General features: G+C 56.4%; 1 protein-coding gene across 1 annotated transcript; it reads right to left on the minus strand.

Annotated features, from left to right (window-relative positions):
- Nucleotides 1-249: 249 nt before the first annotated feature.
- NGLY1 (N-glycanase 1) lies at nt 250-11,112 on the minus strand. The gene is made up of 12 exons (XM_061573584.1): nt 10,922-11,112; nt 9,150-9,264; nt 8,484-8,702; nt 7,830-7,995; nt 7,236-7,458; nt 5,974-6,095; nt 4,632-4,774; nt 3,713-3,823; nt 2,607-2,783; nt 1,942-2,133; nt 1,359-1,539; nt 250-1,156 (listed from the first exon to the last, which is right to left on the minus strand). The coding sequence occupies exons 1-12, from the start codon at nt 11,071-11,073 to the stop codon at nt 852-854; spliced, it is 2,106 nt and encodes a 701-aa protein (XP_061429568.1). The 5' UTR covers nt 11,074-11,112; the 3' UTR covers nt 250-851.
- Nucleotides 11,113-12,368: the final 1,256 nt, after the last annotated feature.

Below are 12,368 nucleotides of genomic sequence, written 5' to 3' on the forward strand. Positions count from 1 at the left end.
TGATAGACCTAGGCTTACCGAGAAATGTCGGGGTTTGGTCTAAAGTTGAAAATCTGGCAACCGTAGCATTAATCCAATTGAAAATAAATGTCTGTGCACAACGCGTGCAGCATAGCCATGAGCCACCAAACAATCTCGTTGTCTAAATGGGTTCCCATCTGGTAAAATAAAGACAGAAAACTAATGAACAACTCATGTATCCTAATGGGTATAGGTTAAGTCTGCAGTAAATCACCCAGCATAATTCACTTCAGTAACATTGCAATTTATTTCAATATAAATGTATAGTGAAGAGTATTCAAGTCTCTACATGCATCCTAAAAACCGCCCATTCCACTGTATCATTGCAACGAGCTCATAAATCATAGCGATGCAAAAACGGCACCAAGCCCAGTCTGCTCCAGCGAGCCTCCGTGGTGCATCCACGAGGGACGCCGCAGCTCCTAGCGTTTACCAAACAATACGCGAAGGGCCGCTCGCAAACAACGGGAAGGCACGACTCCCATCATGCCTCGGATGCACGTCGGGCGACCACCACGTTGCACGTACGACGCTGTCAGCCTCGTCTAGGCATGTGGATCAGAAGCGTTGAAGGCCGTCGCTCAGTGGGACAGATTGCATTGTTGAGTGACGGGTGAGGATGCGGTGGGCAGAGCGAGGTCGGTGTCTACACCAGGGTCACCAGAGGGGTTTGGGGTCGTCATCATGTCTGTGCGTGTGCGTGTCTGTATCGTTGTGTGCGTCTGTGTCGTTGTACACGTCACGTAACCTATGCACCTTTGTGTTCGCCCAGTGTGTCTGTCAAGTACACGTTCACATTTGTGTTTATCCCGTACGTCTGTATTAAAGCATTAATCTTTGTGTTCACCATCTGTGTCCTTCTTGTCGTGTTCATCACGTTCGTCTGCATCCGTCACCTGCCCGTGTGAGTCTCCGCGTACGTCCGGTGCGTGCGCGTCGCATCTTGTCTTCTCGTCGCCGTCTCTGGGAATGAGGTGAATGATGACATCGAGCGGGAACTCGTCGTGCGCGGCCAGGGGCTGGCGGAAGAGCTGCGAGTGCTGCCACGCCTCGTCGCCAGCACCGCCCGCCAGCTCGGCGCGCAGAGTGAAGGCGGTGGCGCTGCGCAGCGCCTCCACTCCGTGCGCCACTCCGTCTGCCAGGGAGCACGCACGGGACATGCGACAACAGAGACGACCGGCAGGCACCCTTCGTTAAACAGAACACACGCCACTCTCAACGCAAACAGGCCCATTGCTTTTTGTTTTGCATTGTAGAGTTTTGCATCATTGAGGAGCACTCCGAGCCCGTTGTTGGTGTCGAGGGTGGCGGTGAGGGTGGCGGTGAGGGTGACGCACCACCCTGCAGGGTGATCCAGGCGGCGCCTTCCGTGCCAATCTCCCACGTAACGATGGCGCCGTGGAAAGTTGTGCTGCTCACAGCAACAGAGACCTCGCCGGCCTCCATGCCGCTGCCTGCCAGGTCAAAGCGCCACGACACCCGTGCCCCATTGCTGCCCTCCGTCCGCGCCAGGTACACCTGACATCACACCTGCGTGTTAGTGATCCCCCACGGTCAGGGGCAGAGACGCGGGGTTTTTCCAGTTGGCACATTTCCCACTTATTGCAGAGGTTCGTGGTTCGATCCCAGTAGGCTCCCCCCGGTCAATACTGTGGTGTGTATTTACCAAACAACTTTGCGCCGTCTGCTTCACAATGGACATTAATGATCCTGTGACGTCATTCCCAAGAGAGTTGGTTATGCGAGTCCACATTGTTAATATTTGAAAAAAATCCTCACAAATAACTCAATGTAAGAACACGCAGGAACCTTCGCCCGCTGTTGAGCCTTGATGAGTTTCAAAAGAGTTTTGAAACTCATCAAGGCTCTCCTGGGTAAACGAGCGCAAGTGTGTGCACCACGTCAACCTTTGCCGTTTACCATGTTCCAGTCGGTCTCGACTTTGCGCTGGAGGCTGCTCGCTGCGTGCACAGCGCTCTCCCAGCCCGCCAGCTCGCTCCCCGCATCGCAGGCACGCACGTACGCGTCGCGTGCTGTGCTGTAGCGTATGTGCAAGCGCCTGGACGCGCGCTCGCTCTCCGTGGGAGAGAACACCGCTCCGTGGGCCCTCGGCTGTGGAAGCCGCATGCACACACACCCACCGACCCATGCAACGCACAGACACCGTGAGGCACACACAAATACAGACCCACACACAGACCCGTGCACACACACACAAACCTGCTGCTTACTCTGTATTAACTTAAACACTTAAACTTGTATAATATCTTATATTACAGGGAATGGCTCTGACTCCCGGCCATGCAGCTTTACCCAGGTCCTTAATGATTGCGAGCAGAGGGCCAGAGACCCCGAAAGCACGAAGAACAACCCATAGCTCTGGCATATCGATGGTATCATAGAACTTGACCAGGTCAATAAAGGAGAGATGTAGGTCCTATTTAAATTCCCTACACTTCTACTGGAACAGACAGACAGAGAATGGCATCTGTGCAGGACTGACCAATTCTGAAAACACACACATACACCAAGCACAGACGCACGCACGCACGCACGCCCTCTAGCGCCGTGTGCGAGGAGACTACCTGGCACGACAGCCCCAGTTCCCCGCGGGCGGTGCGCCACGCCACGGAGCCCGTCTGCCGGCCCCCGTACTTGACCGCGCCCTCCTGAGGCTCCCGGGGAGAGAGGAACTCGACGAGCTCCACGACGCAGCGCTGCAGCAGCTGCGTCCGCCGTGCGACATCGATCGCTTGCTGCCTCTACCCACGCGCGCAAGCACCCACGTTAACCCCGCGAGGCTGCGACCCGCGGTGTGCAGACTTCAAACGCCATGGTGGTGGGCAGCAAACGCCGCTTTGATTCCGACTTCCGGCCCACGAGTTAAACCAATCGTTACTCTTATATGTTTTATATATATATACGTCACTTTACCGAAAGAACCAAAGAGTAATTCCTGCAGTCACGAAAGCTTCTAATCAAGTTTGAACCACCTCTAAGGGGAGGATTTCCACACAACTCACACTTAACATCTAATTTAGCAATCTTTGGAAGAACGTAATCAACCAGGTAAAGTGTTAACTGTTGCGTTAACCGACTCTCTGTGTTGCATTGCATTACATTTCTAAGTTTACTAGGTTTGTTTTCTGAAACTTCTTATTTCTCTCTCTAAATTTTACCAGGTTTGTCAAGTTCCAATTTATCTCCTCCAGCCGCTAAATTTGACCAGGTTTGTCAATAGGTCCAATTTCTCTCCTCCGGCCGCTCTCATTGACATGCTAATTTCTCTACCCCCCCCCCCCCCTCTCTCTCTCGATATAATGCCTCATGCCTCGACACAGAGTCGTTGTTTCTCTGTGTGTCTCTGTGTGTGACTCTCTCTGCTTGTGTGTCTCTCTATGTGTCTCTGTGTCTGTGTTTGTCTCTCTCTCAAATTTAGAAATCTTTGGAAGAACGTAATCAACCAGGTAAAGTGTTAACTGAGCTTGGAAAAATAAATGATGGTGGAAAGGAATTCCAAGTGGAGCAGTTCGAATGAAGAAGCAGAAAGAGAAGAGAGGTGGCCTGCAATGTGGTGAGTGAATGCAGTGCTTGTGAGATGAAAAAGTCTGGCACAACGAGCGACATTGATAGGAGCAGTAACCACGGTGATGAGAGGGAGCCGACTGCACGGATGTCGGGATGAAGCTACCGTGTGGTTGAGCCGGGCGATCGTGGAGCGAAGCCAGCCCTCCCGGCACCTCGTGCGGCGGGATAGCATGTCGGTGTGCCGGCAAGAGTAGCGCCAACTCACGTCCACCAGCTGGAACGCAACCGCGGACACGCGCAGTCACGTCAGGCACCGTTGCTCGCTCACCTCTCGTCACCGCTGGCGGCGGCTGACGCTCAGGGGAGAGAGGCGTAGGACACCGTCGTGTGTGGCATAGGCAGCGCAACCTCCGAGCGATTTGCATATTTTAGTTTGCCAAGCACCGGCCCAAAAATCCATAACGTCAAGCGGTCAGCAACAAACAGCACTATCCACACCGAGTACATCCACACCAGAAAACTACCGGATGAAGTACCGGCCGCAACCTCAACCAAGTATAGGGACAGACTGGAACCCCTTGAGTGCGCGTATAGGACGAGGGCGGTGGCTCTTCCCCAAGCGGTTTGGGAAATCACCACGGCAACGCCACGGTCCACGGTCCACAGGCCAGCGAGGGCACGTTTGGTATCACCCACGGCTCCCAGCAAGAAGGGTCTGGGATCGCAAACCGACTCAGGAAGCCGCCCCTCTGCGTGCAGTGCTGATGTTCTCTCTCCCCCTGCTCTGCATGGGTCTCCTCTGGGTTATTTGGTTTCCTCCCAGAGCTATAAAACCATACACAATGTAACTGGTATTGGCCAAAACATCCCAATACTCAAAAGATGTACCTGCAAATTACTCAACTGGGATCACACACAGCAACAATTACTGCAACAACTACTGCGAAAAACTTTGCAGCACTCTTTGACAAGAGTCTCGAGACTTGGTGAGGCTTTGCTGGGTGAACGAGCACAATAATAGGAAATTAACGAATACTCATGATGATGATGACGCTGGAGGAGGACAAAGGGCAGCCACACACCTCGTCCTTGGAGAAGGCGAAGACGTAGTTCAGCTTCTTGCCCCAGCCGAGCTCGTAGAGCAGCGGCTTGTCGAAGCCCTCACCGGGGTCGCAGTGCAGCCAGCGTGCCTGACTCTCCGAGTAAACCTCCGTCCACACGTGGTCTGGCAGCACCGTTTCAGGTTTACACTTCATTCAGCTTTTTTTTGGTAATCACAGTTGTTGAGCACGGGGCCGAAGGCTCAAAATGTCGAGCGGCCAGCAATAAACAGCAATTTCAGAGTTGTAGCAGATGAAAGTTTAACACATATTTTGAATTTTGCAAGATTATTAATGATAACATCTTGAGAAAAGAGATGATAGGAGGGATTCTAAAGCGGAGCGGTGCAAGGAAAGAAGCATAAATAAGCGTTGTGGCCTGCAGTGTGGTGAGTGGCTGGGTGAGTGAGAGTGAATTGTCACCAGCGGTGTGGTGAGTGGCTGGGTGAGTGAGAGTGAATTGTCACATGCGGTGTGGTGAGTGGCTGGGTGAGTGAGAGTGAATGGTCACCTGCGGTGTGGTGAGTGGCTGGGTGAGTGAGAGTGAATTGTCACATGCGGTGTGGTGAGTGGCTGGGTGAGTGAGAGTGAATCGTCACCAGCGGTGTGGTGAGTGGCTGGGTGAGTGAGAGTGAATTGTCACCAGCGGTGTGTTGAGTGGCTGGGTGAGTGAGAGTGAATGGTCACCTGCAGTGTGGTGAGTGGCTGGGTGAGTGAGAGTGAATGGTCACCTGCGGTGTGGTGAGTGGCTGGGTGAGTGAGAGTGAATTGTCACCTGCAGTGTGGTGAGTGGCTGGATGAGTGAGAGTGAATTGTCACCAGCGGTGTGGTGAGTGGCTGGGTGAGTGAGAGTGAATCGTCACCAGCGGTGTGGTGAGTGGCTGGGTGAGTGAGAGTGAATTGTCACCTGCAGTGTGGTGAGTGGCTGGATGAGTGAGAGTGAATTGTCACCAGCGGTGTGGTGAGTGGCTGGGTGAGTGAGAGTGAATTGTCGCCTGCGGTGTGGTGATAAATAGAGTGTGGATGAGACGGAGTCCTGAACATCGAGTGAAGTTCACAGTAACAGTAACCATGGTAGTAGTGGTAGAACAGTGACAACGAGGTGACTGTCCACTGGTGAGTGAGTGGCTGGAGTGAATGGGTGAGCAATCACCCTGACCGCTGCTTTACGTGTAATTCTATCAACAGCTTCTACCAGTGAGGTAGAATATGGGTGCTCCAGAGCAGATGCGCAGGTGATATCGTAGTGTGGTGATATCACGGCAACCAGAATTGTCACCAGTGAGTCAGGCCTGCCCAACCCCCGGGGGTCGGGGAGCGGTACCGGTGAGGTCCAGGACATATCGCGCCTCAAAGCCCAGGGCCCGGCAGCAGAGCGTAAAGCAGTTGGCCCACTCGCCGCAGCGGCCGCGTCGCGTCACCAGCAACCGCGCGGGGTGATTATACCTGCACGCACCACGCAGACACCGCCGGGCACCACGGCACACATACGTATGTGTATGTAGAAGTTCTTTCATACCGTGGGGAAATGACAGGGGCTCTGGAAGCCCAGTAAGGCAGGGGAAGGGAGACCCCCCCTGTGGCCATTGCTGCTAACTCCCCAAAGCAGAAGGTTGCCAAACAAACCTAAACACGGCACCAAATGTCACTATATAGAACTTCTTTATAAGTCACGGGAACGTGTATTGAGTATTACACAAAGCAAGAAAGATAATTTACACAACCCTGGGACTGCTCCTAAATCTGCTTCACGTCCTCGTCCCAGGAAGACGTTGAACAACATTCTGTCACGAGGGAAACCCAAAAATATGCAAACAAAATTGCAACAAAAATCACTGAGTTGGCAACACTGCCATCTGTGGCCTACAGAGTAGGCATGTGCCATGGACACAAATACACTTTAAAATAAATAACATTATAGTTATTGATATATCACAGAAGGGCTGGTGGGTAATTAGATTAGTTGAGTAAGGGTACAGTGAGTATTGGGGGGTGTGGCGAGGTCAACAAGCTGAGCTAATAATATCGAGCTATTAGGGGCAGCACCTAAAGGATTATAAATATCCGGGAATTAAACGATATGAAGGGTAATATGAGTTACAATGTGGTGGTTGAGGTTTAACAGGTGTGAGTGTAATTGCACAATGAAGAAGGAGCCGTAGGTGTTCCTGTTCATTACATGAGGCACACCAGAGGGGGGAGGGGACAGCTGGCTGTTGATGAAGTGATGAAGTGAAGAGGTGGACTTCATGAGGTGGAGCGAGCAGCAGGTGGAGTGAGAGTAAGGTAATGGAGCCGCAGGGGAAAGGAATGGAGCCGGAGGAGGAGAGAAAGGACTCACGTGCTTCAGAGGAAAGCCGTACAGGTTCGACTTTAGAGGGTGGTAGGAGAGTAACTAGAATGTCAGAGCTGGAACCACTCCTCTCTAAATTAGAATATAGACTCTGAGATCAGTGGAGTTGCTTGGCATAATCTACTCGGTTAACCTGTAACACAGCCATGTGCTCGGTGGTTGTAACAGAATAATAGACTAAATAGATTCAGTTTGTGGCCTTTTAATAAAAGACGAGACACAAGCACACCCACCGTGGGAAGCGCGTGGCGTGCTGGCAGGAGCCGCACCAGTGGGCCTCCACGCGACCTGCTGCCCCCTGCAGGTCATCGGCTGTAGGGGGCAGACCTTGACCCCGGGCCGTTGTGGGGCCATGGCAGCGCTCGCACGGCAGGGAGTCGACCCAGGAGAACCAGGTCTTGAACCAGGCCTGCAGCTCCAGCAGCAGCAGGTCGCGCAGGGCGCCCTCCTGCGACTCTGCGCACAGGGGACACCAGGGATGTGAATGCCGTTTACATTGACCTCTGAGGTACTCACACCTCTTCCAATATGTCTGGTCAACATGGAAGAGTAGACCAATTGCCCTCTAGAGTTTGCTTTAACAGAAGCCCTTGAGCCATCATTGGCATGAGCAAGCAATTTCAGGGCTGCGCCTTTACTTTCTACATTTACCTGCCTCTGATAATGACTGGGCAGGTGATGCCGCTCTAGATGCCCCGAATGCAAGTTATGTTAGGGTGTCAATTGAGATTGTAAAATAAGGATGGAGAGCATTTTATGGAGACGTATCTTAATCGGCGGCATCTATGTATGTGGGGGCTGTGGGGGCGATGGCACGGTGGCCATACCTGTCTGGGGTGTATCCTCCACCGCCTGCAGTTTCTCCAGTGCTCTCTTGTGGAGCTCCTCCACCGGGATGCAGGCCCTGGCCTGGGCCTGCACGTCCGCGAGCTCATAGAGCAGCACGTGGGAGAAGGACGAGCGCAACGTCTCCAGCATCTGCCTTTCCGAATCCTGGGTCAGGCGGCACCACCGTCGACACCAACACGGACGGCCACAACAAAACATAGAAGAGATACGCAATCTCACCACAGAAAATCAACTGCGAATGAATTACAAAAAATTGGGACGTCTCAGAGATTGGGGCATTTGAGACATGATAAAGAGCCGCACTGCACACTTTCCAGTCATGCTGATTCAAGTGGAGGCTGCCAGTTCTTTAATTCTATCACCGCGTACCGATTTTTAAAGCAACACCAGCAAACAGTTTCGACATTCAGTTTCATTAACAGTTAACTTTGCTTAAAATCCAATGCTGCTGGAACTTCCAAATGTCCGAGTTCAATGCAATACGACAATACACAACACAAAACAATCATCAGCGTCACCGTAAAATATAAGCAACAGAATAATGAAGCACACAATACGGCTCCTCAACTGTTGGACAATTATGGAGAACCGACGCCGTGATGCCCAGGGTAAGCGTCGACACCGTCACGTACTCGCATTTCAGGGCTGACGTGTCGCTGGGGGCCCCCTGCTGCCGTGGTGTCCGTGACAGCGGCGGCATGCGACTGGGCGAGTGGCTGACTGGGCGGTTGGGCGGACGGCTGAAGGGGCAGCCGTCCCAGCCGCCTGTTCCGCTCGAACTCAATCTGGTCGCGCACTTTCCTCAGGGTGTCCAGCGAGGCGTCTGCGGGTAGCACCAGCTGCGTTTCGTCCTGCGCGAAGTGAACACGCATCTCAGACATTCACAACGTCCCTCCCGTAACCCTGCACTGGCACACCAACCTCAGCATCAGCACAGAACGCTGCGGCCTCGTGGCTCAGCGGTAGAACGAGTGGCTCGCAATCTGAAGGTCGCGAGTTCAAATTCTGGTTGGGGTCGACTCGGCCCACCGTCCCCCCGGGGTCAATGAATGGGAACCACTTTGTGCGCAAGTCAACAGCCGTTGTCCTACGGATAGACTCGTCCCCACCTTAGGAATGTGGAATTTCCACCACTGGCGCAGGACTGTAATGTGGTGATGAGCACAGCCCCAATGCTCACTTGAGTAGGACATCACTGCGGACTCCGCAGTTGTGTTGTTACAGTGTGATGCAGTGCCGAGGTGTGACGAGGTGGCTTGGTGCGTGGTGCACGCTGGTGGTGTTGCTGGTGGTGGCACCTCGGCGAAGCCCATCTCAAAGAGGCACTGCACGGCCCCCGGCACGGGCAGCAGGCGGGAGCTGAAGGCCGGGTTCGCCAGGCGGATTGAGCGAAACCTTCTCTCCTCGGGGTTCCTGCCACCACCACACCACGACAACCACAACCACCTCACCGTCAAAACCGCGACTGTCACCATCGTGTCGATGAAGATGTCTGTTGGGGCTGGGCCTCACACAAACGGGGCCTGCACGTGGACTAAGGGCCGCCCCCCCCCCCCCCCCGTGGTCGCTGTGATCCTCAGCACCACCACGGCTGTCGTGTGATCGCAGATGCCTCTGGGTTTTGGTGTAAAGGTAAAAGAAGTCGCAGCCCTGAAACTGCTTTGCTCGCGTCACTGCTGACGGAAGCGGCCTCCACAACATCGACCTCGAGAAGGAGGGTATTTGGTCTACTCTTCCACGCTCAATAGGCCTGTCTGTCGTAGGAGGTGGGAGCACCCACACGACCCCCCCCCACACGACCCCCCCCCCCACACGACCCCCCCCCCCCACACGACCCCCCCCCCCCCACACGACCCCCCCCCCACACGACCCCCCCCCCACACAACCCCCCCCCCACGACCCCCCCCCACACGACCCCCCCCCACACGACCCCCCCCCCACACCCCCCCCCCACACGACCCCCCCCCCCACACGACCCCCCCCCACACGACCCCCCCCCACACACCCCCCACACGACCCCCCCCCACGACCCCCCCCCACACGACCCCCCCCCACCCGACCCCCCCCCACGACCCCCCACACGACCCCCCCCCCACACGACCCCCCCCCCACACGACCCCCCCCCCCACACTACCCCCCCCCACACGACCCCCCCCCACACCCTCCCCCCCCCACACGACCCCCCCCCCACGACCCCCCCCCACACGACCCCCCCCCCACGACCCCCCCCCCCACCACCCCCCCCCCACACGACCCCCCCCCACACTACCCCCCCCCCCACGACCCCCCCCCACACGACCCCCCCCCACACGACCCCCCCCCCACACGACCCCCCCCACACTACCCCCCCCCCCACTACCCCCCCCACACTACCCCCCCCCCACACCGACCCCCCCCCCCACACTACCCCCCACACGACCCCCACGACTACCCCCCCCCCCCCACAACTACCCCCCCCCCCCACACGACCCCCCCCCCACAACGACCCCCCCCCCCCCACACTAGACCCCCCACAACTACCCCCCCCACCCCACACAGCACTACCCCCCCCTACACTACCCCCCACACGACCCCCCACAACACGAACCCCCCCCCCCCACACTACCCCCCCCCCCACACGACCCCCCCCCCCCACACGACCCCCCCCCCACAGCGACCCCCCACAACGACCCCTCCCCCAAACGACCCCCCCCCCCACACTACCCCCCCACAACGATACCCCCCACCGACCCCCCCCCACCACCACTACCCCCCCCCCCATTCACTAACACCCCCCCCCACACTACACCCCCCCCCCAACACGACCCCCGCACAACTACCCCCAAAACTACCCCCCCCCCCCACAGCTAACCCCCCCCCCACACGACCCCCCCCCCACAACTACCCCCCCCACCCCACTCACCCCCCCACTACCCCCCACACGACCCCCCCCCCCCCCCCCCCCACCACCAACCGGCCGCCGAAAGCAGTACAAACGGAGTCACAGGCCTGTCATATTTCGCCACCGAGTGACGGTGACGCAATCGCGACAATCTTGTGCCAGGCTAGGTGCACCCGCAGAGTATCTCACCGCAGCACGTTGTCCGCATACGCGAGAAGAATCCCCGCCGCGTCCTGGAACTTCGACTCCTCGCTCCCCTCGCTCAGCTCCCGCACCCCCTCGCTCACCCCCTCGCTCGCCCCGTCACTCGCCCCGTCACTCAGCCCAGAGCGCCGCGCCATGCGGACTCCCCTCTCACCGCGCCTTCCTCAACCCCCGGCTTCCCCCCCACTCACCCCCACTCGCCTCACCCCCCCCACTCGCCTCACCCCCCCCCACTCGCCTCACCCCCCCCACTCGCCCCCCCCCCACTCGCCTCACCCCGCCCCACTCGCCCCCCCCCACTCGCCTCACCCCCCCCCACTCGCCTCACCCCGCCCCACTCGCCCCCCCCACTCGCCTCACTCCCCGACTGCACTGACGCCCCCCCCACTCGCCCCCCCCCCACTCGCCTCACTCCCCGACTGCACTGACGCCCCCCCACTCGCCCCCCCCCCACTCGCCTCACTCCCCGACTGCACTGACGCCCCCCCCCACTCGCCCTCACTCCCCCGACTGCACTGACGCCCCCCCCCCACTCGCCCCCCCCCCACTCGCCTCACTCCCCGACTGCACTGACGCCCCCCCCCCTCCCCCACTCCGCCCCCCCCCCCCCCCCCCCACTCGCCTCACTCCCCGACTGCACTGACGCCCCCCCCCCACCTCCTTATCGCTCTCCGCGCTCTCCTCAAACCTCTATCCCGCTTCCGGGTCAGAAGTGGACACTGCGTGACGTCATCAGCATGACCGCGTGACGTCAGACCATCATGTCGACACAAATGACTACAAAAACGTCACACCTTGGAGAACGAGTGACATCACAACTTCATGTAGACACCGAATGACATCATACCTCGTGCTACTTCCACGTTGAAATTCCCTCCCATCGTCTCTATTCTCAATCCCTTACAAGAACCTCGAGTCTGAGTGACATCACACTTATAATCCTGGTTAGGGGTCGTCCCAGCCCACCATCCCACCGCGGTGATTGCAGCAAGTCAACAGCGGTTTGTGGTACCTCGGTATACGTCGTTAATTCGTTCCAGAAGGTAGGATTCATACCGAAAATGACGTATACCAAACAAATTGTTCCCATAATAAAGGGAATGGAAATAATCCGTTCCAGAGTATAAGAAATTATATTTTATATGGCATATTATACATTACTGGGGTTGTATAAAATAATTTAGACACTACTTATTACTAAAATGCATACATAAATTAAAAGCTCAAGTAAATTAAAATAAATTGAAATAATAAAATGTAACGTCACTTTACCTTGCTGAGAGGAGTTGATAGCCTACGAGGATGGTGGTGAGGAAGGGGAGGAGTTGTGAACGGGATAGACGCGGTGACTCATCCCAACCCATACAAGTTCAGGCAAGCGCCTCGTATCCCAAGGCATTTTTTACTCGTCAAAACACGACTTATACCAAAT

The sequence above is a fragment of the Lethenteron reissneri genome, chromosome 7 (genome assembly GCF_015708825.2).
Source record: "Lethenteron reissneri isolate LAM-NWPU_2019-01 chromosome 7, ASM1570882v1, whole genome shotgun sequence".
In the NCBI taxonomy this organism is placed as follows: domain Eukaryota; kingdom Metazoa; phylum Chordata; class Hyperoartia; order Petromyzontiformes; family Petromyzontidae; genus Lethenteron; species Lethenteron reissneri.

Coding starts and splice junctions, on each gene's coding strand:
- NGLY1 (XM_061573584.1), bottom strand. CDS start 11,073: ATGGCGCGGCGCTCTGGGCTGAGTGACGGGGCGAGTGACGGGGCGAGC. Junction 7,459..7,829: donor GGAGGATACACCCCAGACAG/GTATGGCCACCG, acceptor CCCTGTGCGCAG/AGTCGCAGGAGGGCGCCCTG. Junction 1,157..1,358: donor CTGGATCACCCTGCAGGGTG/GTGCGTCACCCT, acceptor GCTCCCTGGCAG/ACGGAGTGGCGCACGGAGTG.